Source organism: Syngnathus typhle, linkage group LG9 (assembly GCF_033458585.1).
Source record: "Syngnathus typhle isolate RoL2023-S1 ecotype Sweden linkage group LG9, RoL_Styp_1.0, whole genome shotgun sequence".
In the NCBI taxonomy this organism is placed as follows: domain Eukaryota; kingdom Metazoa; phylum Chordata; class Actinopteri; order Syngnathiformes; family Syngnathidae; genus Syngnathus; species Syngnathus typhle.
The window spans coordinates 7332486-7359554 of NC_083746.1; the positions used below are offsets into that span (position 1 = coordinate 7332486).

The 27069-nt window shown below is 41.3% G+C and overlaps 1 protein-coding gene across 1 annotated transcript; it reads right to left on the reverse strand.

The window, feature by feature from the left end:
* Positions 1-84: 84 nt before the first annotated feature.
* On the reverse strand, positions 85-26130 carry uggt2 (UDP-glucose glycoprotein glucosyltransferase 2). The gene is made up of 39 exons (XM_061287884.1): positions 25503-26130; positions 24663-24745; positions 24452-24582; positions 23319-23431; positions 22969-23146; positions 21494-21590; positions 21344-21416; positions 21127-21227; positions 20913-21012; positions 20345-20405; positions 20025-20116; positions 19763-19913; positions 19461-19580; positions 19270-19355; positions 19020-19155; positions 18643-18774; positions 18384-18548; positions 17742-17865; positions 17566-17664; positions 17253-17347; positions 16628-16834; positions 13135-13266; positions 11812-11942; positions 11552-11647; positions 11348-11450; positions 10030-10109; positions 9136-9325; positions 8900-9058; positions 8731-8816; positions 7087-7171; positions 6412-6494; positions 3632-3736; positions 3431-3515; positions 2805-2987; positions 2565-2725; positions 2071-2185; positions 1801-1917; positions 1494-1653; positions 85-1322 (listed from the first exon to the last, which is right to left on the reverse strand). Exons 1-39 carry the CDS (start codon positions 25634-25636, stop codon positions 1300-1302), a joined length of 4572 nt encoding a protein of 1523 aa, XP_061143868.1. The 5' UTR covers positions 25637-26130; the 3' UTR covers positions 85-1299.
* Between the last annotated feature and the right edge of the window lie 939 nt (positions 26131-27069).

The following is a 27069-nucleotide window of genomic DNA, read 5'->3' on the forward strand; positions in this document are numbered from 1 at the left end:
ATCACGAAACTCATTTTGTTCAAATGGTGCAGTCATTTTCACAGACACTTGAATGATGTGAACAGGTGACACGGCACAGCGAAATGTGGACCACTTGCAGTTTTATTTAAGACTTTGGCCAAGCTGAAAAACATTATTCATTCCTGAGAGCATAATACTGAGTAACAAAACCTTCTGAAATAACGGCATTCAGATTTTTCTTTTTTTTTGCCTCTTGATCCTGAAGAGATCATACAATTGTACCTCTGAAATGAAATGAATATCCGTATTTGGCTGTTTTGTTTTCTGATGAAATGACTTGGGCCATTATTTTAGCAAGATGACAATATGTAACAAAGATGCAACGTAATAAGTTAGAAAAGTACACACTGAACATGATAAACCAGTAACCCTGTCAAGTTCTTTTATGCGAGCTAGTTTTGCACATACTGGCTTTGCTTTGACATGAGCGCTGTGATTGGCTGGCGATCCCACCGTTAAGTAACAACTGTCGAAAAATCCACACAAAAATCTACAAATAAAGGCCTCCTCTCGAATAGACGCGTCCTTCTAAAGGACTGCATAAAAAAAACTCCCAACTAGCCACTTATTAAGGGAAAGATGATAAAAAGCATGTTAAGGACAAACACCAATGTGCCTTGGTATCAATATCTATATCTTTTAAAATTCTTTATGTGCAGGGGCTGTTGCTAAGCAACAACTAGAAAGGACTTTTTAGTGTTGAATAGCAAACGGGAAAGTATGAAGATTCATTCTAAATAAAGAATTATATTAAAAAAATGTAAAGGTTTATTTTGTGTGTTTTTTTTCCTTTGGAAAACAGACTACTTCTCATACTTGTTTTGTTTGTTAGATGTTTTGTTTCTCGTAACATGCAGAAAATGTCAATCAAAAATATGCATTCGCCAACATTACTCATAACTTTCCTTCTTTTTCTTGTCGTGGTTTTCTGATGCCATACTTTGTAAGAACTATGATGGTCAATATACCGGACGGTTTGATTGCGGATGAATGGACAAGCATGTTCCAGCATTAAATAAAAAAAACAAACAAAAAAACAATCTTATGATAAATAATTAGACAGGATTTCTGTGCAATGTATTCCAACACAATCCTGATTTCCTACCTTTCCTTCACTCTACTTCATGCTTCCAAGTGTGCCAGGAGCAACGTCCCTCTTGGTTATTTGAACACGTCAGTTGTGGATGGAGCTAATTGACTGCTGCAGCACACGTGGCAAATCCCAAATAACATCGCCAGTGAGCGTGCAATCGTCAGGTGTCTCTCTTGATCTGTTTGCTAAAGTTCATCACGCTTGTGGCCTGCCAAGAAAAAAAACAAGTTTTCGAAGTAATCATTTAGAAAAAAAAAAATAGCATTAAAAACAAAAAAAATTAAGAGGCATGCAATGCAATTTGGGGAGGTTAGCGAGTATACTTCATAAGAAAAAAAATATTTTATGAACAGCTTTCAAGTGTTAATTCTGTGCGCACCTCCGTTTTGTTGCGACCGCGTCAGTTTAGACGTCTTGACATTTTCCCGCTGTTGGATTCCCTTGAGCAATTGCTTGATTTCATTGTCATAGTCGACCCACTCGGGCACGATTCTCGCCGCTGCCGTCAGTTTGGGCTCTTTGGTTTTGGGATTATTGCACTGCGGCAAAAAAAAAAAAAAAAAAAAAAAAAAGGAGTCAGCCCACTACAGTTCTTACACAGTGACTCGAATTTCTTTGTATGGCATGCATGTTTACAGCCGAATGTCGCTAGTTTGTTTTCCCCCCGTCATGGATGTGGCTCTCACCAGGTCGATGGTCTTGGCTGCCACTTTGGAGGCGTCATTACACCACGTCTCACACCACAGCCACTCCTGAGGGAGAGACTTGATGGCCACCTGATGAATCATGTTGTTGGGAAGGTCCTACAACAATAGCAGCTATGAGCTACACAGTCAAACAAGATCTAATGCAAGAACTAATTGTACCTTTACAAAGATAATAACACTGTGCCAGAGGTAGTCACTTAAAAAATGTCATTTTTTGCACAAAAGTGATTCATTAAAAAAGCACTTTACCTGGTCCAAGTTTGACAAACTATTTGGGTCCTGGCTCAGAGCTTGGTACTGTCCTCGCAGTCTGTCGCCAGCCGCAACCTTGCGGAACTTCTTCAAATCGACCACATAGAGCGCGCTGCGGAGGAAATATGGCGAGAGAGAGGACACGAGGCAGCTGTGAGAAATCTCAGACTAAAAGCCCCATAAAAAAGCACTTAATAAAAGAAAAAAATGACTCGGAGGAGTTGATTCATAAAAGAAAAATACAATGGACACGCTCAGCAAGTGGTAGACGCGTTTATAAATGTGAAGCTACAGTATAGCCTAACTATGAAAAAAATTCTGCAGCCAATGATCGTTTTAAACATCGATGAATCTGCAAATTTCTTTTTGGTGATTAAATGATAAATCAGAAACCCCCGAAACACGTTCCATCCCTTTGTGTATAGATTTCACAAAAGATAAAAATCTGATACGATTCAGTGCTGTAGCGGAATTCAGAAGCTCAAGCGTACCTGATGTGGTACTTCCTGTGTCCCAGATGTGACGCCCAGTAGCCGCTTTTCCAAAATCGATAGCCGTCCATCTCTGTACGGCTGTCACAAAAAGGTGTGTAACCATAAGGAGCGCCCTCCAGGTCCAGATCTCGCAACTCCTTTAGATCTGCTCGAACGATCTGTGAAGAGACCCAGATAGGAACTAACATTGACCCCTACAATTGTCACCATCTTTATAGTGTCGGTTTTCACGCTGACTTGATCGGCGTCCACAAAAATGATCTTATCCACAGCCAGGGGGAAGAGGACATCCAGGAAGAGGATCTTATAGCCCCAGATGATGCGTTGCTTCTCGGTCTGCTGGTGGAGCCAGCGTGGCCACTTGTACTGAACAAGTTCATACTGGAATCCATAGGAGTCTGCCATGTGGGAGATGGTCTCCTAACAAGTCATTGTGACAGAAAACAAATTTGTACCCACCAACCACATCACAACTTGCAAACGTCAGTATGCAATAAAAAAAAACTGTCGGCAGAAGTGACGTTATTTGAGAACGCGCAAGTTTGTTTACAGATGATGAAATAAAAGTGCATTTGGAGCTGCTGTGTTGTTTTCCAAGGTCAGAGACTTCAAAAGAAGGAGGATATCAAAATGAATCTTAGAGAGGAATGTGTTATTCAAAGTAGGGTTGAGGCAAAGAAACATCCAGTAGAACTACCAGCGAGACTGTCATCTTCGTGCTTTGACCGAATCAAAAGGTAAAGTCGCACACACTTAAGTGGGGCGCACACACCTAACAATTTTTATCACCATTTTTGCCTGTTCTTTTTTTACCGTACTGCGTTAGCGCACTAAGAAAAGCTAAATACAGGCCAAAGTGCTACCTTGAATGAAGGGGAGAGATAATTCTTGAGGAACCAGAACTTGACAGGCGTTTTGGTATGGCGGAGAACGGACAGCATCATGATCCTGAAATTGAGACGGAAAGGGGAGGGAGAACTCGCAGGATCGAGGATGAAAAGAAGATGATTTTTAGAGCCTGGAGCGTAACCGATGAGAGACTCTGAGAAATAAGGGGCTCATACCGCAGAAAGCGCTCGTACAGATGACCGGAGGCCACTGAAAATATGTTTAGAACATCCTCCTTCTTCTTTTCGCCAGCATCCTTCTTGGGGCTTCCACCTGCGATGCTGGAGACGAGACAACAAATTGTCTTATTTTCCACATTGATGGATGGCTTTCATACAGTGAATCAAAAGTACGCCTGGAAATCGCCGGGCTTTTATGAAGCCGGGGACAACGAAAGAAAAATACTATGTATCACGGTATGCGACTGTTTGAAGCCAATCTTAAGGGACACCTTGGATCAATAACTATTACAAAATATAAACAAAACATATTTATAAACGGGGAGTCATTTGAGTGTGATTGGCAATCTTTGTGGGTGCAGAGCATTGTTAGGCTAAATGTCAAGATAGAAGAAGAAAAAAAAAAAAAACTGGACTATTTTTCAGAAACATAGCACTGCACTCGCAAAAGCTCAAAGCACATGCATTCACAAACCAAAAAAAATTCAAACACAAAAATGCTGACAGTCTTACTACTTGCATTCAATAACCGTTTGGATCAACGAAACAAGCACATCATGATTCTGTGTACCCGGTATGCTCAAAAAGGACCAAATCTAGCAGGCTGGTAAAAAGTATCGATGTTGTAGTATCAGAGCATTTTTACCAGCACAAGTACTAACATACAATACCCGCACTGGCACAACAAATCAAAAGTGACACTAAATTAACTTTTTAGTAAAAACAGACTTGTCTGCTCAACTTGCTTGGCATGTTAGACTTACTTTTCACTTTAATGTTATTTAAAACACATGATAGGAAGTACGCGGAGGGAATATTCTCAAAGCAACCGCAAGGAGTGATTTCGACAATCGAATCTATCCAAGGCATCCATCCCAAGCCAGGACTCCCCCTATTTGTAACATTCGCTCTCTATCCTAAAAACCTTCCATTCCACTTAACTCTCTCCATCCAATAACCTCGGCTCTGCTTCAATCCGCATAAGACTAACGGGCAAAAAGTCCTTGGGAACAGAAATGTTTTCCCACAACGGAGATGTGAGTGTGTTGCAAATAATGCAAAGTGTGTGCTGCTCCATGAGACTAAATGCTGAGATATTTCAAGTAATGAGGGAATCATTTGCGCAACATTTCCTTCGCATTCCGCACCATAAACTTATCGCAAATGTAATTTCGTTGCTCCGCCGAGGCACGCGGTCACATTTAATCAATTGCAGGAGAAAACCCTCGTGCCAAATAAAAAAAACTAGGCGATTTTAGATATCTCAGATATTGGGCATGTGATAAAATCTAACTCACGATATTAATTATCAGAAAGCAAAGGTGAAAGATTTAAAAAGACATTGCATCTTGACACGAGATCAAGATTGCCATTTGTATGCACATCGCCAAGATGCACAGACTTGCCTGTGAGAGACCAACTCCTGTGAGAGTTTCAATCAATAAATGACTTTCCTTCCATCTTCTAGAACAAATCCCCTAAAGTGAACCCAAGATTACAAATGATTCACGGGAGCAAGAAAGTCTAAACTCAAGTATCTATTATATTTTTGTTACATTCGGTAGGACAAGCAGAATAGAAAATGAATTGATGGATTCATTCACATTTATGGCCCACCTTGTATGTGAATCTACGATTGCAGTTCCATATGTTCAAATGTGACCAAAAACATATTTTATATTTTATTTTACGTTCCATTAAATAATGAGCGACATGCGTTTAAATACACAGTGCTCAAAAATGTTAAGGGCATCATAGCCTGAAGGTTCAAAACCAACTTCAAAATAGATAAAATGGTGTTTCCCAGGCAGCCGGCAATTTGCTATGCCATCCACGCGGCTAAGGTCCACACCAAGGCCACAGTACCGCTATAACCTGTTCTGCTCAATGTATCCAGCTGGCATCTTAATGAGACAAGCCATCCACCCGAATTAACCTCCTTCTGCCCTTCTACAACGAGACCACCAGGAGGACGCTTAAACTATTTTTTTTTTAATACAGAAACACAGCTTTCACTAAGCCAGACGAGGTGGTCTGGGTGTCATGGTGACCCCGACCTAACATTTGTTCACCTAATGAGATAGAATACACGTACAAGACACGGGATGAGAGAATATATTGTATAATATCTTGTCTATATATACAAGATCTAATGCGATCTGGTACCCAAAAAAAAGATTCTTAGAGGATTTAATTTAACAATATGCTTATTGTTGTGGTTTTAGATTGCAGTGGTATACAACTGTGTGTGTGCGTGCAAAATATATGTCTTGACATCAGTAGTTTTGTTGATTGCAATACAATCATCACCTTTGACACGGATTCACCTCTGCGTTGAAGACAGATCAGCGCAGCGGCATGAAGCAACAAATAAAAGAAGCACCAAAATATATTTAAAAAAAAAAAAAAAAAGAGGAAAAAAAATGACTGAAGGTGTTAACTGTTGACTGATGGGTTGCAGCCACACTGCCTAGCTTGTCAAAAATGTACTCCAGACACTTCACACAGCAAGCGTTAGGGTGAGCAAACAAGATCACACAATTAGAGAGGGGCTGGGGGAGCACTCACACACAAAGGCTAGCATACACATACCTACAGAAGCACATATTTTTTGCAAGACTAGCTCTTACAGCATAATAATGTAGTCTGGAGCCCGGTGATGAATAAGATCTCCTGAAACCATAACGTGGCATTGACAAAGTTGTTCCTGCCAATCAATTGACAAAAAGGAGGGAAGCGCCTCATCCTATGTCAACTAACATATCACACATGCAGACCTTGCTATGGAGTCCCACAAGCCTTTGCTTTCGCTTGTTTCACTTAGAAGATCCTCGTTCATCTTGTCTGCCTTTTTCTGCACCTATGACACAACAGAAACTTTCAATTAGTTTTTGACCATCATCAACTTGCACCTCTGTTAGATATGCAAACGTTTATTTGTGTGACTGTTAATTCCCACGTCCGCCATCATCTTACATAACACTATTATACAGCCTTTTAAAGTTGTCCACAGTAAATTATCTTTGCAAGATAAACATTTCCGCAACTGTTAATTCCCATGTTCACCATTCTGGAATATAAGACTATTTTACAGCTTACCGTTTACAGTCCTGGCGTTGCTAATTAAAGTTTAACATTTAGTAGTGTTCTGCTTCTTTGCTCTGGATCGTATGCAGAGTATTAAAAGAATTTGTGTTTAGTATACAGTATATCCTGAGCATATTAATGTTATTATCTCCTACATTGGCTGGTTAGTAGGGAGCGCCAAATATTTAGAATGATCTGAAATGAATTCATTCACTTTACATGATTCCTATGGGATGGCTCTTTTGGAATTAGAGCATCTTGCAAATTATATAGCATTGACTGTGTTCAATTTTGGAAGTTCTACTCTACTGTATATCGTTAACTAATAATAACACAAAACAACAAGAAAAAGACAACACACTCACCCTGACTTTAATAATCTTACTGTGGAAACTATTCAGCAAGACAACAACGTCACCGTCATCTCCTGGGGAATCGGTTCCATCGTGCCTATCGTAAAAATAACAATTGTTACTATTGTTACTTCCGCAAGAAATGATAAGCATGGTAGGTTGGATTGGGGACAAAACAATTATTTTCAAAGACCCCAACTCAATATTCTCCATAATGATCATAATCTATAATATGCAACGTGTATCAATTCAGCACAATTAATTCAGTTCCAAATTGAAATGTGTTTTATCTTGATTGTGTTTGACGGCGGCCGACAGTGACACTCGGCAGCCGGGGTGACAGTGGAACCAACTTCATTACCCTCCGTCATTATTAAGGAAACACGTATCTTGTGTTTTATCCATCACTACTTCCCATCCGCACTGTATAAGACGGCTGATTTAATGGAAACGTCTGTGCAGTATTGATCGGGTAACACTGGCCTTTCACAGCTATTGAGTTGAAGAGTGGCGACGAGCGTGTTTTGGCAGGTGCGATCTACTGAGTCTAATGGTGACTTATAGTCTACGATGCAGAGTAAGACGTTGAGAAGCCTAATAGGTTACAAAATAGCAAAAAATTAAGGTTATCATTATGACAAATAGCTTTGTTTTGGTGAGAACTAATTGCACGCTCCAGTGCCACGGGCAGGAGAACCTTTGGCTTTCGGTGTTGTGTAAAAAAGGGAGCAGAAATCAATCTGTATGCTTTCTGTGAGAAGTGGAGAGCAGGCCATCTCAATCACGGGTGTCAGGGCGAGGAGGTGCAGCAGCGGCAGAAAAGGGTGCACGGACACTCGGCTATGATCAGCCACCAAAGCGGAGCCGAGTGCCCGCTAACCACAAGAATAATGACACTGCCAAGGTGAAAAATGACATCACCTTTTTGCTTCACCTGGAGGATTGGGGAATAAATCTTGGCTTGTCCTATATGATTTTCCACAAGACTAGAAACTGGTGCGTGTCCTAAATCTTCCGTGCCAGGGAGGACAGTACCTATGATCCTATAGGGTCACGCAGAAGGGAAGACCCTGTAGACTGTGCACGGATGAGTAGGATTTGGGCCATTATGGCCTTGACAGGAAAGGCTATGCGGTTCTTTGAGAAAGTCTGTCTTTTCAGAGCAAGCTCAAACTCCCTTTGCCCATAGAAATTAGAAGACGCCATTGCGCTTTTGTCTCGCACGCCCGTCCTTTCACACCTACGCGTTACCGGCTGAAAAATTCTGCTGCACATTCCGGGTTGGTGGATGGCATGACGGGTGACGGTGACCAGGTGAACCCCCTCTCCCCTCCATTAACAGCAGCGTACTCCTCCTACATACCCCCCCCCCCTCTGTGTTGCGCACAACTCCCTGCACTCATCAAAACCTGGAGCTCAGATAGTGTCAGCAGCTCGCCACGTTACCATAGCGATAGGCTTTCATAGCTACCGGTATATGGCAGCTAAAAACAGCCCTTAATGCTGAGGGGGGGTTCTGGTGAAGACACCTAATTAGTCTATTACCTGACCATCTTAAAACAGGTACATGGGTGGGAAAGACGAGATCGAAAAAAGGATGGAATACACGCTAGCATGAAACCGTGTCCAAAAATTCTAGTGCTGGTGAAATCTTACGACAGAATCTGATAGATGTCCTCCGATCGTCCTTTACGCAGTCTGAGCAGCCAGGCGCCAGGATTGGCTTTCAGTTGGAAATAGCCCTATTGCAAAACAGCACAAATAGTGAACATCATGGTAACAGGTACGCACTACGCAGCCATGGTAACCGCGTAAAATCACTAACCAGGTTAGCCATGACGATGGTGTCATACATGAGAGGGTCTCGACTCATGCCCAGTGTGAACTGTAGTCCGCGGGGAGGCTGGCCGGTCGACAGGTCGAAACAGTGACCCTCGAGCAAGAGGTGCTCCAGCTCATACTCTGCCGTCACGATCCCGCTCACCTGGCGTGACGTCACCGTTTGAATTGTCAGCAAAATAAAAATGATCAACTGAAGGTCAATGAGGGCCAGGGGCATACCTCCTGAAGGTGGATGTTATCCAAGTCATGGGGGCTACGGAGGGCCTGCACCATCCATCCCTCGGGTGTGATCATATTAAGGGTGAGAAGTGGAGATTCGGGAAGCTCAGTGAAGCGGGCCACCGGACCGGGAGATGCTGAGTCGTTGGCCAAAAAGGTGACATCAGACTCCAATACATAAGAGTAAAAGCTGAGGACAGACATGAAATGTCAGCACAAAGAAACAAAGACAAAAACACACATAAGGGCTAGCGGACAGAATACTTTTGTTACACAATATATATATATACGATGTATACCAGTCCTCAAATAATTTATTTTGCTCATGGAAATTTATTAGAAGAGGCTACTTTATTTTATTAGATAAAATCTGGTGCAAGCAGCATATGGCTCATTATTCAAGGTTATTTCAAACATTAATGCAAGTGAAAACAACTGCAAGTTTATGATCACCAGGTGGCTCATGTTTAGTGTAAAAGTGATAGCGCCATTGCCTCGTGCTGTGAATTTCAGTTTTTAGTTTTAAAGTGAACTAAAATGTCAAGTGCGGACATGCTGGCGTGATTCTTGAAAAACTCTATTGAATGGTATTGTGTTTAAAAAAAAAAAAAAAATCACTGTGACTCACATTCACGGTGTTCGAAAAGTTACAAGACCGTGTCGGTTTGTTGTTGATTTGTTGGACCTTTTTTCTTTTTTGGGATAACGCGGCAGTACAATTTGCTCTGAGATGCAAGAGCGGGCCCAGAGCAATAAGGCAGCGATATTAAGCAGATTGCATCGGTTTAATCTCGTGGAGTGGAGGAGTGAGGCAGAGATGCTCAGTGAACATTGCGACGACACTCAAACAAGCCTGACGGGAGCACCTAATTACGGCTGGAGCGCCGAGCCTACCTCTTGAGGGGCAACTCGGACAACTTGGCCCGGCAGTTGGTGAACAACCGCAGCCTTAAGTTGACCACTTGACTGAGCACCTGCGGAAGGCCACAAAGGAAAAGAGACTTTGAAAATTAAGAAGCGGAGGCAGAAACAAACAGGCTTGCGTGTGGTGAAGAGCAGGCAGTGGAGGAAAAAAGAGCTTCATCACGTTCCCGAAAGGACTATTCGATTCACATCACACAGATGACCTGTACTTGGGTGGTGATATCTTCTTTTTCATCTGATACTATTCCTTTCAATTTATTAAGTCTTGTATTCTTAAAAGTCATTGAATTTCCTTTGCACACATCATTACAATTTTGGCAGTTCAGCAGAAATGGTCTCATTAGCAGTTATGAAACTACAAATTCACCCTTTAGGACAATTAAACGCCTTTAATCTTTTCACCCTCAATTTGAAAATAATAATATTAGCCTACTGCATGTCTAATTATATCTCAGTTCATACGAGGACAATTAAGAACTCCCTCTCACAAAGAAAAGCAGCAACACAAATGAGGTAATGGATGTTTTATTTCACTCCAGCATCGCTTCAAATATCAACTACCAGCCACTCAGACCTTCCAAATTTCTAGTCTGTGGCACATATTGGACTTTTTTAGTCTGTGGCTATCAATCGATCCGATCTTCCGGTCCCCAAGCCAAACATTTCCAATCAAGCCCTTACAGCTTGAGCTACTGCTGTTGTGAAAATAATAAATAAACAATTGAATAGAAGAAAAACAAAACAAAGGGTCAGTGGTTTTGTGGACGAGGGCTGCCTCTATCACAACCACCAATCAATACAATATGCCGCCATCATGATTTCTCCTGAACACTGCATTGCTAGCCCGAGAGCACACAGCTAACAATGTCCGCTGACCGTAGCGGATTCATTCGGTGCCTGAACAGAGTGAGTCATATTTTCATATTAACCAGGCCATCTGTGGTGACGCTCTGCAAAATAAGCCCACTGCTCTATGACAAAGCCTGACAAACACGTGCAAGCTCGATTTGACTTCATTTGTGGGAAAGTGAAGTTTGGAACACTAAACCCTGACTTTGTCATTTTTTATCTTGCAGATGAATATAAAGTAATATTTGCAAGTTAGTACTTCATATGCTACAATATACTGGACAGCATTGGCTGTGAAAAGATCAGGTGCTAAATCTATCTATCAGCGTTTGTGATGTGTTTTTATGAAATCACAGTAAATCTGTGGTTTATTGCTCCTGAGGAAAAAAAAAAAAACGTGATATACACGGTTTTCCATTTGACAGCGCCGATAACTTACAATCAGCAGGGGGGACATCTTCTGCGCTGCCCTGGTGAGTGGGTCAACGATGGCCACCACATCATAGAACACTTCGTTTTCACGGGGTGAGAGCTGCAACACGCTGAGGGCGGATAGAGCAAGGTTAGCCCCAAAGTCTTGTTCAACTTGGAAATACAGTTGGACGTTGCAATTTTATTTCAATTCCCAAGCACAATTGCCCACCTGTGGCTCTCTTTGAGAAAGTTGACATCCCTTCGGAGCTCTCTCTTGGGGGCTGCGGCCAACAACGCGTCAACCTTCATGACCAGGTCGCTGGCACTGAGACAGAAATAAGGAGTTGTATGTTTTGAAATCATGTTTGGACAATAAACAGCTCCGAGGCATACGGTTTATGGGATTCTCAAGCATCCGTCGCAAACAGTCACAGGGCAAATAAAATGGAGGCGAGGGAGAGAAAGAAAAAAAAGAAAAAGAAAACATACTGCTTTGGCTTCATCCCCATCAGTTTAACTTGGGCTTTGACTTTCTCGGCAGAGCTGCTCCGTGTAATCTTTTCCAGCAATTGGAAATCCTCTGCAGTGAATTCCTGGTGCTCCTCGAGTGGTCCGAGGATCTGACACACACACACACACCGCAGACGAGAATAATGTCGCAACACAGCGTTGACAAAAGGCATTGTTTCCAACTCTGTCGGTTAGTTAGGAACAATACGCGGTGGAAATCGCATAACAACAAAAATCAAGATATTGTATAATCTGCCCTCTAGTGGAAGAGCATCATCGTTCTGCCTGATGCTGACAAGGACAAGAATAAAACATACATTATTTGTTGTCGATAAATAAGAACACTCAAACTCATTAAGTCAATTTGGATCATTTCCTGGCGAACTTCTTTCACAACACTTAAATGTGTGGCTGGAAATCACTCGAGTTAGTCTCCAGATTTCAAGCCAATAGAAAACCTGTGAAGGGAGCTGAACCTTTGAGTTTGCAAGCGGCAGCCAAGAAACATGAAGGATTTAGAGAGTAACACAAGAAGAGTGAGACAAAATCTCTCCTGAGCTGTGTGTAAACGTGGTGACCAACTCCATAAAATGTTGCATCGCTGTGCTGGCCAGCAAGGAATTTTCTGCCAAGTACTCAGTTATGTTTTGGACCAAATACTTATTAATTCAGGACAATACGCAGCATTTTGTATGTTCTAAGTCTGCGTAATGCATATTTCCACTTTGTTTTATGCTGTTTTCATTTTCAAAAATTTTCACCTTTGACTTGACGTTCTTTGGTGAATTGTTTTGGCATCTTTCAGCATGGATAGCTAATGCAAAACCCAATTGAGAATTGCCACAGCATCTTGTCTCATTGCTTTTAATAAATGAACAAACTTTCCCTTTAACAATGTGACTAAAATAAATACTCGTTTTAAACAGTTGCTTTTGTATTTATATGCAGACCGCAATCTCCTTCTCATCTATCCGCGCCTCGGAAGGTTGAGTCAAGGACATCTGGACTTGTAATGTATTATTTACTACTTGCCTTGGGGGGATGTTCAATGTAATATGATTGTAACGCAATGTTTTACCCACTTAAATCACCGTGTTCTGCGTGTTTTTCCCCCGTCTGTTTTAAAAGGAGTCTTTCACCGCAGAATAACGTATAAATGATCATTTGAATTGTGCTTGCCGTCTATTGGCATGGCTACTCCTTACAAAAGAAAATATACAAATGCAGTTTGTGACACTTACTATTAGGGTTACCATTGATAAATGAATGAATTATTACTGGGCGTATATTCAATGTACTCACCCTGCCATTGCTGATGACTGCCCTCTGTCCCGGACTCAGTTTTAGGACATCCCGGCAGAAGAGCCGTTGACTGCGGACAAAATCTATTTGTAGTGTGTTGAACTTCTTCTCAAAGGCGTCTGTGTCCATGCCCTAAGAGCAGACAAAAAAAAAGGTTTGCTTGTATTGAGGTTGTACTGTACAATCCAATAGAGTAGCTCAAGGACTTTTTCCCTATTACAGCATGTCCAAAACAATATCGGAGCAATTTGCAGGGCTGGGGGAATGATAAATGAATGACAAGGAGGCCAACATTACATGTTTTTTTTTTCCTTTTATTATTCACAATAGCCTTGGTGCCTTGCATCGATGTGGCTGTCAGATATTTCAAACACACCGACCAAGTTTTCAGCCCTGGCGTGCATGTGCGCGCGCGTGGAAGTGAGATGAATCAATTTCTAATTAATAAAAACCAACTTTTAATTAAATCTCTGCCATTTTTTGGTGTGTAACAAATTAGGCGTGGGAGTGAAAGGGGTGGTGTGGAGTCAGGTTATTAGTTTCTGCAACGTTCCTCTTCTCAGGAGAACAGGTAAATACCAATAATGTCAGCACAATCCAGTCAGCAAGACTGTCTGGCAGCCAATAATAAACTCATGTCCCCTGACTCTGGGTCTCAACTCACACATCCTCCCATTCCTTACATTGCTATTTCCAGCCCACTCGCACTGCTTAAACTCGGCATAATTGAAGGGATGTTTGTTATCGTCAGTCCTGAATGTACACGGCGCGAGAGGACATTCTCCAGACGGGAGCTTTAAAGCCTCCCGTCACATGATTTGTTACAGTCAGAGCCGGCGCATAATGGCGGCGAAAATGCTAGGACCAGACGGCTTGTATCACTGTCCCGTATGACCAGAAAGGGCAATAAAAGCTTAATGAAATAACGCATTCTGCTGCTCATCCATTCCCGGACACGAGGTTATGCGCCACCGTGCGCCGGCCCCCGTGACAGATGGAGTGGAACTGACAGTGAGCGAGCCTCCCACCTCCACGTCCACGGGCTGCCGAGCATCACACGCACTTCTAAACGTATTCTAAGAGCTGATGTTCAGAAGGGGAATGAGAAGATGGGCTCATCAATCACCATTTAAGCAGACAGGGCACTTCAATCAAGAAAGTGATGTTGGACGAAATCTCTGCCAGCGGCCGCATCGGACTTTTATTATCCTCCCTTTTGCTGTTATGCTTGTCGGTTATGCCTGAAATGCTGTCACTTATTTCACTGATACAGTGGCCCCACGCTCAAGTCGTAAATACACACATTTCACTGACGTTGACTGATTGCATGTTTCACCTGCAAAAAAATATATATATTTCCTGAGGCGCTTCCCCCCTGTGCCAGGGAATGACATATTTGACGAGTAAATCAGTTTGCTTCAGGAACATCTCCAATTTCCTTCCTCATGCAGCAGAATAAACGAAACAAAACAAAAACCCAAGAACATGACGAAAATGAAATGCTTTCATAACAACGGCTTTTGACAACCTTCTGGACTCTAGATTCAATTTCACGGAAATTAGAATTGAAATCTAATTTTGGGATATGATGGCAATAACGGCAGCATCAATGTGAGGACCCAGAAGAATTTTGCAGGAAATAATACAAAAATGTTAAACACTGTAAGAGTTTTGGCTTTGTTGATGTGAAAATCACAATGATGATCTCACAACAGAGATTGAAATTATAACTACTAGCTATTTATTTATGCATGTATGTATTTTTAATAATTTGCCGATTGTGTGTTGGTTTCTGTCACTTTTTCTAAATATTTCCAATAGAGGCTTCATCGCAACATAGAAATTCAATTACCGTAATTTTCGGACTATAAGTCGCGGGTTTTTTTCATAGTTTGGGTGGGGGGGGCGACTCATACTCAGGAGCGACTTATGTACATATATATGGTTTTTTTTTCACTTTTTTGGGCATTTTATGGCTGGTGCGACTTATACTCCGGTGCGACTTATACTCCGAAAATTACGGTACACAATGGCAACACCTCTGTCTAACTTGTCCGCAACTGTTAAAAATAATAAACAGAATCACACAAACCAATTGCAATGAAGTGAAAATGAGACATGTTCCATTCTATCGAAGTGCGTACTGCCATGATTCAGAGCAGTGATCGGTTTGCGCTGAAAAAAAAAAGCCACTGCAGTCTGTGCTTTGTAAAAGCGAGGAAGCGCAGAGGACGGTGGTGCAGTCTGTCACAGTCAAGTGGGAATGTGTGAGGAAAAAGTCACCAGCAGAGAAGCTGCCAGTCAAAAACTCCTTCAAGCTTGCACAGGGGGAGGGAAAGCCAAGTCACTGAAAAGTTTGTTGGTACATCAGGTCCATCATTGCCTCTCAACTATGACCTATCTGTCATAAAGTGAGAAGCAGCTCCTTTGAATAACAGTGACGTCACCTCACTGCCAAAAATGGAGACGGTTTCTCAAATAGACCGCAGGTACTTTTATTTTGTGTGTGCCCCTCAGCCTGCTCCTGTAAATGTTGGGCAAAATCGTGTCAAGCTGTTCTAGTACCTTAGCTCAAGATGTTTGGTGTTTAATGGAGGATAATTCTTTTGAATGTACTAATCTGAGCAAAACACGAGTAACTGATGATAGGCCAAACTGTCAAATCATTCCACATTAAAACAAAGAGTGAACCTATTTGTGGTTTGCTTTTTTTTTTTTTTGCTTTTCTGCAGGAGCCTACTACCTTCATCTATTTGCTGAAAAACGTATTTGCGCAATCTCGCTGTTTTTTTTCCAAGGGATCATTTTGTCAGAAGATACCTCCGCTAACGAGAAATTGGTGTCAAGGAAGTATTTTGAAGCGCATCATCTCAACTGCTTGAATGAGCGTCAATCTTTTCGCATTTCTGCTGTATCCACATTTTTTGCTGCATTTCCAAGATCAATACCACTTGAGCATGCGTGACGATTTATTACACTTCAACTCAAATTCAATAATTTAAAGACATATTTTCACCACCCACCCCCTTCAACAAAAAAGAAAAATCACAAATGTACAATTTTCCCTCTCCATTATGTCTCTGTCAGGGTCTTCAAGGGGTGAGTAGTTTTTTTTTTATTAAATTCTTATTAGCCAGTGATGATCTAATGTTATATAATGCCTAATAAGTTGTATATTGCGGGCTTAATTCAATTCAATTTATTCATGTCAAATATTAGTTTACCACCTTGAAAGCAGCCCTAAAATTGACCATACGACCACATGTGACACCCCTCAGGCAGCTACTTAAAGCTTATAGTTAAAATCAAGTCCATTTTATATTTCTTCGGTCCCATCTAAAGTGTTGAAAACGGCTTTCTTTCTTTGATGAGGCTTACTTAATAGTTAAGACAAACCGTTTAGCCGTTTTGGGTCTCTCCTGAAAAGTGATGAATTACAAGGACTCTGCCCGATAGCTGCAAATTATGTAAATTCAAATGTTTCTTCCTTTACCTGCAGCAGCAAGTCCTTCATCTTGGTCCCCTGCTGGAGTAGTTGGTGACTTTCCTCGCTTGCAAGTTTTTGCACAAACTCAGCTGCAGCTTTATTCTTTTGGGTGAGGAGTGAAGCCCAGATAGCCCGGTACACGGCCGTGTTATCTTCGTTGGGCCTTTCGCCGGGATTATCCATCACCCCCACACGCACTCCGGGGCTGGTTTTCTGTTTGCGTGCCCGCACGCACACACACACACACACACGCAGACACACACACACACACACACACAGTACTGCAGTGAAGTAACGCACATCTATCGCACATTTTATTTCGAGCACGGGTGGTGTTATTCAGGCAGCACACAAGAAATAAGTGTTGATTGGTTGAATTCAACATTTGGTTCCCGACATATCGGAAATGCCTGGTGGCTATTACATATAATTGAACTATAATCACTTATGAGAATATATGACTTGGCTTTTTATTTTGTGCACTCAACACCCTCAACGGCTTAATTTAATTTAAAGACAAAATTCATCCATCCCCGTATGATTTAAATTCCTTTGAAGATTATGAATCAATATGTGTGATTTATACTTATTACAACATTTTCGATCAATGTGGGTGAAGTTACATACATACCAAATGTTTAAGAGCAGCGTGCAGCAGTTTTCTTCCCGAGGGTTTCTGGAAATCTCCGACAATCCACATGGTCACGGCGCTCATGCCGTCCTCATCTGAGGGAAAAGACAAATATCAACAATGACAACTGTAGGATAATCAATGATAGAACAGCTAAAAAAATATTTGATTTGAATTGTAGACTTGCTTGGTGTTATATTTGCATTGAACTACTTTTTATGGTGATGTGAGTCCTATGTAACAAAAGGTGTATAAAAAAAATAAATGATCAAATATACTGTATGTCGGTGAAACCACGAATAAAAAGCCTCACCATTGTTAGTCAGGTATTTCATTCTCTTAGCCATCACAGCAGTCCTGTCTCTGGAGTCCAGGAATGAAAACATTGTTGCATCATCCCAGTCACTTACAACTGCAGAACAAAATAAAAACAATTCCAAAATGATCATAAAAGCATCCAAATTGAACTTTTTGTGGCGGTGAGGTCACCTGGAGAAGAAGTGAAGTCTAAGTACTTCCGCTCTGTACTTAGAATGAGTGGATTCATTCTGGGTACCACATTGGCTTGCTCCATGAGATAATCCATCACATCTGTTCCCTCAGTCAAGTGACCCTACAAACAGTAGTTGACTCATTATTTCATTATGCCTGCAATTGAATTTATTTCTTTTCTTTCTATTTATTGTGAACTGCGAGAAAGCAACTCCCAAATGAAGCGTTCCGACTGGTTTTCTACCATGACTATAATAATAGTGTGTCTATGTTTATGATGGCCCTGACGTACAGTCCATTTGACAGTTGTCAAACTGTTTGCACAGTGCCGTAATAACAATATTATGTTGTGACACAGCACAATAAAGCTTTGTTGCCACGGCCATATAAAATACCATTTTTATTTGATTTATTTATTCATGGTCTTGAAGTGTGTTCCAGACATTTACGACAGTAATTAAGCAGTAGTATTACTGCCTTAGCATAGGCAAGTGACGCAAATTCAAATTACATCACCGCGGTAGGGACAGATCTCGTAAACCGAAATGCCCTTATAACAGTACATCCGTATTTCTGACTGATTTTTTGCAATTTTATGTGGCCATCCGCTGGGAGGCTGACCATGCAGTGGAGTCATACCATGAAAACAGCTTTCTGGAAGGCGCTGGTGGAGTCCATTATGTGTTGCAGGATGACGCTCTCCAGTTCATCCGGTTCCATCTCAACTGGGCTCAGGGGGACGCCGTTAAATAACGCCAGCGGAAGGGCACCGAGGCCACTCTTTCTGTAAAAGAGGGTGCCGTCCTGGGGCACATAAAAAACTGATTTTCAATACGTATTTTTCACGACTAATTTCTGACTATAAATGCGAATAAAAAGACGCCATTTATGTTCTTACCTTCCTTCCTTCATCATACTCCGATTTAGCACCTAGAATCCTTTCAGCGCTGGCTTTAGGGAATTTGCTCTTCAGGAAAGCAGTGATTGTGTCAGTCGTCAATGTGTCCCCGTCCTTGACTCGGTTGTACAACTGCATTGAAGTGACAAGTTGGACGAGATTTAATTGTATACTCACTCCCCCTCACCTCCGTCAACAATTTCCAAGAACTATTTGACGGAGCACTAACACAGGAAATCCCGGTAACCCACAGAGTAAAAAAAATGACACGATAACCGAGGCTGCCCGAAAACAACTGAGCATACGGTGAGTAAAGTACTTAAGTTATTCCAAACTGTAGTGCGAACAACAGAGATTTATATTTGCGATACACTTACCGAGGCCATGGATATCAGGGCCTGGGATAAATCATACTCGTCCGCGATGTAATTCAGGAGTCGGTAAAAGCCAACCCCCGCATCCGCGAAGCCATCAATCTCATCTTGGGCGTTGACAACAAACACATATCCAATTCTGGCCATAGTGAGCAAAACAAGTATTCAATTTGCAGATGAAATGAGAAAGAGCGCCTTGGTGAGGATTATAAATACACAAAGTGGAGTATGAAACAGCAGCAGATGCACCGACCTCAGGGGGATCTTGTGTTTGTAGAACAGCCCGGCAAGTTTCACCAGCTCGACACTTTTCGCCTCAACCGGATCGAGGAACAGAACCTACAAAACGTCCCAAGCGAGGTTAGGAAATGGTGCTGTCAGACTTGATATAAAAATGACAATCAACAAGTGCCTCTGAGGATTAAGTAACTAATGTGACATCACCAGGTTGAAGAAATTGCGTCTGATTTGTCGGATGACTCCTGGAAAAGTGGTTCTCAGCAGCTCCTGGAATCCCGCTGGCCAGCTGCTGTACATCGGGTCCTTCTCAATGTCGTTCAGCCACTGAGAACAGAACATTGAAGGATGAAGTCGATCTAATGAGGACGGTAACATCCGGATATGCTTGGCGCATCGTGAAATGAAATGCTTCCAAGATTCTAATTTAAAACGATTTCTTGGCAGATGATTGATTCCCTATTGTTAGCCGCTACGCGGTCCGGGACTTATGAGTCACCGCAACGCACCATTATAGCTGGATGTCTGATATTTAAGGCATAGTTGTCTGCCGCATGGTCCACAGGCAATCTCAGCAGCGTGCCCTGACGCTCTACTTTTACACCCAGGCTGTGTAGACCTTCCAAGACCTTGGCCTCGCCTCTGAGGATCTCCAAAATGCTATCAATAAAAGATGACAAGGAAGATGTTTTAAATGGCATCAAACTTTTGATCATGTGGCAACAGGAACACAGAGGGGGAGGATAAGTAGAGGACTGTTTAGAATACTACCTAAAAGGGTCGTGAACATCCAGATCAATATGCAGACCATTTATGAAGAGCTCACTGTCTCCTGGGTGAACACCAATAGTCTCACTCAGATGCTAAGAGAAAAAGCACAAAGAGTTTGTTGATATTCAGAATGTTTTTTTTTCCATTTTATCTCAGCTACATAAAAGTCTGCACATAATCAAGGACCAAAGTCTGAAGAAAAAATGTTGATGATATCACTGCAGTTATTTCAGAGACTCCTCATCTAACTTGTGAAGCAGTATCAAATCAAAGTATTTTTTTCTAGCAGTCATGTTTGGACACAGCTTAGGATAGCGCACCTTTTGGTTCTCCTCAATTTCTTTTCTCATCTCGTGCTTTACAGCCACTCTTGTCAGTGATCTGTGGGAATAGTAAAGCGGTACAGTAAAGCATACGCTCGCCATCAGCCTTTATCACACCCGCGGCCGGCAGTAAAATGACAGTTTTAATCTCTGAAAAACCTGCTCGCCCTCAAGAGGGTAAATCTGTACGCAAATCCCCTGGAAAAAAATAAACAAGTCTAACTCATCACTTTTGCTGTTTTGTTTTCAACTAGAGAAAATACAAGCTGGCATTTGAGTGTTTAAATTAGAAATCACGCTGTACAGCAAACACGTTGAGATAATTGTGGTGGAACCTCCAAAGTTGAACACAATCTTGTCAATCACGCTAGCGCCGTATTGTTTCAATTTCCATTTTTTTGAAACCAGTGAATTTAAAACTAAAATAAAGTAAAAGTACTCGCCACCTGATAGAGTTGCATGTTGAATTTTGGATTTTTTGAACATGAAAAAGTGTGTTGTAGGGTCCAAAACATAACATTGACTCAAATATGTTAACTTTTCACACAGTGATGTATTTTCTAACCTTGCCTTGCGTGGAAAATTTTGACTGAGGTCTCGCATGACCTTCAAAGCGTCAAACTTTGTTGCAGACAGCACTCTGGCAGCCGCTTGGAAGCTGAGATCTACAAGGATCAAGTAAGTTAGAGTTAAGACAGCACAAATTTTCAACTAAAAGAAGACTCAATTCAAAATGATTATGATGAACAACATATTCTGGGCCAGTATTACGTGGCTACCTTGCAGCTCCCACACTTTGAGAGGGGCCATATCGTTGGTACTATCAAGTAGATGTTTGCGAAGTTCGCCAAGTTGCTCCTTGAGTTCAGGATAGGATTTCCTTGACAGATTCAAAAGAAACATTACAATAGTGCGATTGGGACAACACTTGTATTGTATTCGTCTAGCATCTGTGTACCTAATAAAATGGCTCATAACACAAAAGACAATCCTTACTTCAATGTTCCAAAAGAAAATCCTTGGATTTCATCATTATCATCTTCCTCCTCCTGTATGATTGTCTTTGTGTCTACAAAAAAAAAAAAAAAAATGTTGTTTGGGACACAAAAGGATCAACAAAACAAATTTGATCAACCGTAGCCCGACCATTGACTTGGGTGTCGTCCACTGCTTTATACTCTGTGCTTTTTATCGCCAACTCCACGCCGTAGCCCGATAAAAGGATCTTCTGTTGCTTTGGAGCCTGTTCAAATGAATACAGAGTAAATAATGATCGCAACAAAAATATAGAAGTTTCTTTACGGCTATTTCAATTAAAGGTGCTGTCGCTGTCCTGTATGGCAAAGAAAAATCCAGACACTTAAAACACATGCATTGTGCAATTGGGAACAGTAGGAATGCGTTTGGAAAAAACTTTCTTAGAAGTGCAACATAGGAACATTTAACATGTATTTGGCGGTTCATAGGAGACGGCAGCTACTCCAAAGTGCAATGCCAAAGAGCGAACTCTATACTTCGGTGCAGGTGAATGATGCTCCTGTCCAACCAAGCGAACCATAACGCTCCACCGATCGGCCTTTCACAACCCTTTCAAGACCGGCCTTAATAAACAGTTGACCACACCTGAATGGGCGTGGCCTCTCGGATGCATCCAAAGTATTACTTTGCCGTAATCTAGAAAGCAATTTCAACCCCTTCAGTCCAGGCAGCAGCGCTCCAAAACTATTTCTCCACTCAGAAGATGAAGTCTACATACAGGACACAGTTACCTTGACACCCGTGTCAGAGTCACATCCTTGCACCATTAAAAGACCCACTGTACACCCCCAACCCCTGGCTTTTGTTCAGCATGGCTGAAAGAAATCCTTTTCATATAACTTTCTTTTTCCAAAGGGACGGCACAAGGCCAATACGGGTCAAAACAAATGGCTAGATCAATGGAAACAGCTGAGAATGGGCATGAATGAGTTCACAGTCATGTTAACCTTACTCATATAACACAAAGTAAACATGTCGTTTTTCTAAACTGTTTGCGTCAAAGATTGGTGTGGCGGTCGAGAGAAACGAGGAGCAAGAAGAGGGCTCCTTTTTAAAACTGTGTTGAATGTATGGCTCACTTAAGGAAAAAAAAAAAACTCAAATAAACAACCACTGATTAGGAAATGGATTTTAAAAAATAAAAGCAAAGAAATGATAACATTCAATTTGAACAAATAATAACCCCTCCTTCAATAAACAATTTACACTTGGTACTACAGGTACAACAACAAAAACTTTGAAAAGGAAAATCTGCTGTGTTAAAAGATGCAAATAGATCCAATCACGCCAAATTAAATTGTTCCATTTGAAAATATATTGAGGCACGTATCGAGTATCATTTTATTGGGCAAATATACCGTGAAAGGAAATGCACGTATACAGCAGCCTACTGGCAAGTTCGTTCCTACTGTAAAATAAAAACAAGAAACTCAATTAATCGTTCGCTCTTAAAATTAGCCAGACCATATCGACACAAAGTGCAAATTAAATTGTTCCACTTTATTTATTTATTTTGCAGCAGGAAGGAACTAATAGGTGAAGAACGCTAGTAATCTTATGTACTCCATGACCAGGCAACTTACCGCCACAAAATGCCGCAGCACATACGCGAGAGCGCCCCCGTCGGCCTTCTCTGATAGCACGGTATGAAAGGTGGTGAATTCCTTGGTACCGATCTCAGCATACAGGATCACGACTGGGACGTCTGTTTTATTAGCCCCGGGATATATGTGATCATTCTTGTACAAATACGGATGGGGCCTGCAAGCGTTTGAAAAAGCATCACAGAAAATTACATTTCATTCTTCCAAGGGCAAACATGAACTCGGAGGGAGTGTCAAAGATTTCCAATATCAAATTAACTTGGGGAAACTTTTCTGCTGTGGACTGCTGTGTAGAGCCGCACGGGGTTGGCGGTGTCACTTGGATTTACCTGCCTGCAGCTGCCTTCAGAAGCTTCTTGATGCTCTTTGGACTGCAACTATGTTGGCCGTGAATGGAGACAAAAGCTGAACAAGCCTCAGGTGGCGGTTCATCGCTGGCTATCTGTGGAGTACGAGACATGAACATAGAAACTGTACTAACAGTCTCTCGTGTCTTTTTGGATTACTTTTGGATTGTATTAGATTGTAGTTTGTAGTAGTACATATTCAACTAAATTAGTGGTATTAAAAATAACTTAATTATGTTCACTAATATCTTTCTACACGCCATCAAGAGTGCACGAAAGACTAAAGTGATGTTAAGCGTTTATTTATCCACTTGATTACTTATTTATATTTATTGTATACTGTTAACTGTATGTAAAACTACTGTTAGTGTATAAAATGTATTTTAGTAAACATTTTGGGTGTCTGGAACTAATTCATGGGATTTGCATTATTTCCTATTGGGAATATTGCTTTGTTCTTTGTACTGCAGTATTTAATTTTAGTCAGACTTCAGTCTTTAGTCAACATAACATGCGTGTCTTTGGAATGTAAAAGCTGCAATACCTGGAGAAACCCCACAGTCAGAACATGCAAACTGCACACACGCAAGAGGACGAATTCGAAACAATTATAAGTCGACTAATTGGTTATTAATCCCTTGCATGTCTATGCAGCTCATACAAATAGCTTAAACTACAGGCAAAATAAATTTGTACAACAAGCATACCTATGTATGAAATGCTGTAACAGACCAGGGGGTGTTTTGTTTTTGTTTTTTTACATTTTACATGGTGTGTGAGGCACTGAAAAGCCCGCGAGCATCAAGTAATATTGCAGCATCATTCAAGATAATAATCGCTGAACAGTTCAATTTCAAGGCAAATAATTCATCCAGTGTTTTTGAGAGTAATGACTTAGTGGTGCCAAAGCAATTGTAAGTAAAGAAAGCAGAGGGCCCAGGTCATGAATTCAAGGCTGTCGTACAAATTGTGTGGGTATATTTATCTATGGGATGAATAATTATGCAATAATTTAAACGGCTCCCACTGCGCAAAGTCATATTACCAGGCTGCCAACGAGACATCATTAAAATATTTTAGATTTCACGCAATTATAATTTGTGAACATACAGTACCTGCTGGAAGGCGTGAACAGCTGGCAAGTAGAAACGCAGCGAAAGAGCGAATTTCAACAAGTTCACTTGAAGACCCGTGAGAAACTGGTTGGCTTTTTTAATGATAAGGTTGTAGTATGTGCGGAGAGAATCTGGCATGGATGAGAATGTGATAAATTAGAAATGAAATATGATGTAAATGGAGGTCAAGGATTCAAACTTGACCGCATACCTCCTTGCTTGTAAGCGGTGAGCTCTTTCACAGTGTCGACAAATTGCCAGAATTTCTCATTGCCATCCTCTCCAATAAACTCACTGAGAGAGGAGAGGGAAAAAAGATTGAATACATGCAATATCAAATTGTCTTGGAGCAACATATTACAGAGTGAACCTTAGGACTTTTATACAGCAAGATCAATAAAATACAGCGTAACCTCTGAGGTCAAATGCATCTTAAGCAACTGGAATTTGATCATCATTTACTGCAGGGGTGTCAAACTAATTTTTGCCGCGGGCCGCATCGTAGTCATACTTTCCCTTGGAGGGCCATTATGATTGTCCACGTCTTCTATATAGGCTACAAAACAAAGTGATGAAGAACTAGTTTTAGAATCAGAGACTAGTAAAAACTGTTCAAATATTTTAAAAAGACAAATTGCAAGTAATATCTTTATTTTATTTTTAAATGTGAAGACAAATTGTAGTTTTAGTAATGACACAAAGTCGCGGGCCACATAAATGATATGGCAGGCCGCATCTGACCCCCGGGCCTTGAGTTTGACACCTATGATTTACTGGGGGAAAAAATGCCTAGTATTTTAACCATCGTTATATGAGTAAGTAAATTGTGGCAGATTAATTCTTAATTCAATTTGGCCATTTGCGTACTTAGTTCATAACGTAACATAATAGTAAGCATCAAACGAGCTAGTTCCAGGGAGCTTTACCTGCTGGTCTATAAGACCCACCTGTAGCTGAAGTCAAACAGCAGCAGGACTTCTACTTTCTAGACCTCGACTTAACAGCGCTCAATTTTACATAACTAAAGGTCGCATGGGTCGAAGATGTTTACCTTGTCTCCAAAAGGTAAGGAGTCGCATGCCACTTGGCTTTAAGACTTGCAGTGACGCCTTTGGATGCAGATGCAGTGTGTTGCATGATCATGAGTAGCAGCAGGGGCTGCAGGATAATGGTCCTCATCTTCATTGTGTTAACATCAAATTGTATGAAACTGCATAGAGAGCAAGCGGTCCAGTCCAGCACAGCTTCCACGTGTGTCGATTGGTAACAGTTAGTCGGTCTTGTGCCACGTAGTTACTGAAGTGACAGCCCCAACTCAGTTAGATGTCAAACACGTTCAGTCATTTTAGTGAAAGTGCCGAAGAAGATCACAACTGCAGTCGGAGCGAAACAGCCTAAATAGACTCACAGCACCGAACCAGACAACTCTTAGTACACTCAAGTTGAGTAATTCCAACTTTAACCAATTGTAATGACGAAAATACAAAATGAGCAGTGATTAAAGTTGCCAACTACAAACACATTGTGACAAAGTTGGACGTTATAGCCATCATCCTACTGATCGCTGTGTATCCGTCCCTCTCCACGTTATTGATCCTGACCGCTACCGTACGGAAGAGAATGACGTTCGCTGTCTATTTTTAGGCATCTATTAGCAACCATAGATGTATGCTAGCAACCGGTATAGCTGGCGAGATAGACTTTGCCGGTTTAGGTCCGTTTATATTAATTTTAATAAAACGTAATGAAGGATAATATGACATTATGTGTATTCGTCTTGTATTTTGACTTTTGGATCCAACACGATTATGCCGATGAAGAATAAGATAGGTGTTGTTTTGAACTGTTGGTAGACAAATTCAAACAGGCACAGCAATAGTCAACTACTGGGGTCCTTGGAGTGCAACTCAAACATTTTCCCACCAAACCGCTTATTGGTTCATTCATCCATGTGAGGATTCGTGACAGCATTTGTGCATGTTTTTACCAAATAAATAGAATTGAGAGAGGCAAATTGTCCTTTAGTTGCAAAATATTTTCAATAATAATGAACATGACCAACAGGCCAAAATGAAAGAGACAGAGACACTTGACAAACAATGAGCCAACAACTTTACTGAGCAATCAAGAAAGTGCTGTTTCTATAAATGCCACTGGCCAGTCTTCCATAAAATCCTCCATAAAACACAGACACACATTTAAAGGGAGTTCCCATAGAGATTGCATTGCATAATCAAATATTGCACCAACAAGCATCTGAAATAAAACCAGTGTCTTGTTGTGGGTCACATCGCCAAGCACGTTTTCAGAATTTGGCAGATAATTTAAGACAAGTCCCCCTCATTCGACAGAGAATAAGTACCAGGCTCTGTCGCAAATTCCGAGAGAAGAATATGAAAAGAGAAAAGGATCCAGTTCACAACAAAAAGCGTTTTAAAAATGAGCAAGAGAGTCTAAAATGCACATAAAATTAGTTGGTGCAGGGAATTAAAAATCAAGTTCTGCAGCAGGGCGGTCCTAAGCAGTACCGTAAATAGAAGCAAGTGGGCTGCCCACATCTCAACATGTTGCCACACTCATGTAGTTAAGACAACCAAAACAGGCCACAATTAGTGTCA